Below are 2,469 nucleotides of genomic sequence, written 5' to 3'. Positions count from 1 at the left end.
GTGCGGCAGGCCCTTAGCCTGGTGCTCTTCCCGGACGGCCACCAGCGCTGTGCTAGCTGAGTGGGGCGTGGCAGCCAAGTAAAGCACCAGGGGTTCGAGAGGACGTGGCACCACCATCACTGGTGGGCTGGTGAGGTACCTCTTGAGGTCTTGAAACGCCATGTCATCCTTCGGAGTCCACTCGAGCGGGCCCTTCTTTTTCATCAGTTTGAAGAACGGGAGGGTGCACTCCCCCAGCTTGGAGATGAAGCGCCCCAGCGAAGTCACGCAGACCACCAGCTTTTGCATTTCCTTGAGAGTCTACGGTGGGCTCATCTCTTCTATTGCCTTGACCTTCTCCGTGTTCACCTCGATTCCCCTATGCGACACAAGGAAACCCAGCAACTTACCGAAGGGGACGCCAAACACGCATTTCTCCGGGTTGAGCCGCAGGTCCACCTTGCGCAGGCTGGCGAATGTCTCCTCCAGATCCTGGATGAGGGTTCTTGCCTCCTGAGATTTCACCACGATGTCGTGGACGTAGGCCTCAGCATTCCTCCCGAGCTACTAGCCCAGGGCGATGTGCATTAGCCGCTGGAAGGTTGCCCCAGCATTACGCACCCCAAAGGGCATGCACATGTAGCAGTACACCCCACATGGGGTTAAGAAGGCCGTCTTCTCAAGGTCCTGTACCACCATCTTGATCTGGTGGTAGCCCGAGAAGGCATCTAGGAAACACAACAGGTCGCACTCGCTGGTGGAGTCAACGATCTGATCAATGCGCGGAAGCGGGAACGGGTCTTGACGGTAGGCCATGTTGAGGATGGTGAAGTCAACACACATGCATTCCTTACCGCCTTTCTTGGGCACGACGACCGGGTTCGCCAGCCACTCTGGGTATCCCACCTCGCGGATGACACCAGCTTCTTGCAGCTTGCGGGTTTCTTAGACGATGAACTTGCTTCTTTGTGGACTGCCGATGTGCCCTCTGCTTTACTGGGCGTATATTGGGGCACACATTCAGGTGATGCTCGATCACCCCCCTTGGGACTCCAGCCATATCCTTGGGCTCCCGTGCGAACACCTCCTTGTTCGCGCGCAAGAAACCGACCAATGCCTTTTCTTGGTCTGGGGCGAGGTTGGAACCTATGGTGAAGGTGGCTCCCGACACCCCATCTTCGTCAACCGGCACATGCTTCGTCTCGACCCGGTCTTGAGAGAACGACTGCTTTTTCTTTGCTGGCACAGCCCCCGGAGCCCCCGGGGCTCCTTCCTCAACCGGCCGCGAGGCAGGCACGACCTTGAAGGCGAGCTTCAGGGCCGCCGGTGCCTCCTTAGCGTCTCCGGCCACGGTGAGGACGCCGCTACTTCCTGGCATCTTCATGAGGTTGTAGGTAGGGTGAGTCACCACCATGAACTTGGCCAAGGTCGGGTACCCGAGGATGGCATTGTACGGGAGACCAATGCGGGCGATGTCACAGTCGATGCGCTCGGTGTGGTAGTTGTCGCGGGTGCCGAAGGAGACGGGGAGGCGGATTTTCCCTAGGGGCCAAGTCAAGCCGCCGACGACTCCGGAGAAGGGCTTGGTGGGGTGGAGCCGGCCATGCGGCACGTGAAGGAAGCCGAAGGCATCCACGGAGAGCACGTTGAGGCCAGCCCCGCCGTCGATGAGCGTCTTGGTTACCGCCACGTGGTAGATGGTCAGGGTGCAGAGCATCGGGAGCACGCGTGCGCCCGTGGTGGACGTTGGGTGGCCCCCCAAGTCAAACCTGAGGTCGGCCTTGGGCGCCGCCCACCCCGAAGGAGCTCCCTGCTGCGTCCGGGTGGCACCCACTTGGCAGAAGAACTGCTTGATGTGGCGGTCCGAAGGTGGCACCTGCGACCCGTCGAGGAGGGCCGTGGCACCGAAGGGCGCCAGTGCCATGAAGCGCGTGATGAAGAGGCCGTGCAGCTCCTCCTAGGAGGCCACAGAAGATCCTGGTAGGCTGAGCAGCCAGGCGCGTGGCACACCAGTGAGGGCCATGGGAAACCAGTTGGCCATGCCCTTGTCGTCGCCGCCGGCTGCCCAAACGGCGTCCTCGTAGGCCTGGAGGAAACTTGCTGGATCTGCCGTGCCGTTGTAGCGAGGCGGCATCTCCGGCTTGAACTTGGGCGGCCATTGTACCTACCGCAAGGCGGGGGTGAAATCCCGAAGGCCCACAGCGCCTCCGTGCGCGCTCGTCGGCCTGGCCGGAGGGGCAGTGCTCGCCATGGGAGCAGGTTGGCGAGGCGAAGCAGACGGAGAAGCGAGGCTTCGACCCACCCCTACCTGGCGCGCCAAATGTCAGATTCAAGGTTCCGCAGACCCTTGAGAGGTTTGAACTGTGGGGTGCGTGCGAAGAACTTTCCCTTCCTAGTCTCCCTGCTCAACTAATCTACAGCCTAGCTCGACGAGCCCAACGAGCAAGAGACACAACAGTTTATCCTGGTTCGGGCCACCTTGCGGTGTAA

At 60.8% G+C, this 2,469-nt stretch overlaps 1 protein-coding gene across 1 annotated transcript; it reads right to left on the bottom strand.

Moving 5' to 3' along the window:
- Positions 1-300: 300 nt before the first annotated feature.
- Positions 301-1,903, bottom strand: LOC147976639 (uncharacterized). Its single transcript, XM_087520927.1, has 4 exons — positions 1,441-1,903; positions 998-1,350; positions 601-912; positions 301-492 (listed from the first exon to the last, which is right to left on the bottom strand). The coding sequence occupies exons 1-4, from the start codon at positions 1,901-1,903 to the stop codon at positions 301-303; spliced, it is 1,320 nt and encodes a 439-aa protein (XP_087377053.1).
- Positions 1,904-2,469: the final 566 nt, after the last annotated feature.

The sequence above is a fragment of the Triticum urartu genome, chromosome 4A (assembly GCF_056163025.1).
Source record: "Triticum urartu cultivar PI428250 chromosome 4A, HENAU_Tu73, whole genome shotgun sequence".
Lineage (NCBI taxonomy): Eukaryota > Viridiplantae > Streptophyta > Magnoliopsida > Poales > Poaceae > Triticum > Triticum urartu.
The sequence above is the reverse complement of the archived record's forward strand: the minus strand, read 5'-3'. Positions and strand labels throughout refer to the sequence as shown.

Coding starts and splice junctions, on each gene's coding strand:
- LOC147976639 (XM_087520927.1), bottom strand. CDS start 1,903: ATGGCACTGGCGCCCTTCGGTGCCACGGCCCTCCTCGACGGGTCGCAG. Junction 913..997: donor TGATCGAGCATCACCTGAAT/GTGTGCCCCAAT, acceptor GAAACCCGCAAG/CTGCAAGAAGCTGGTGTCAT. Junction 493..600: donor ACATGTGCATGCCCTTTGGG/GTGCGTAATGCT, acceptor GTGAAATCTCAG/GAGGCAAGAACCCTCATCCA.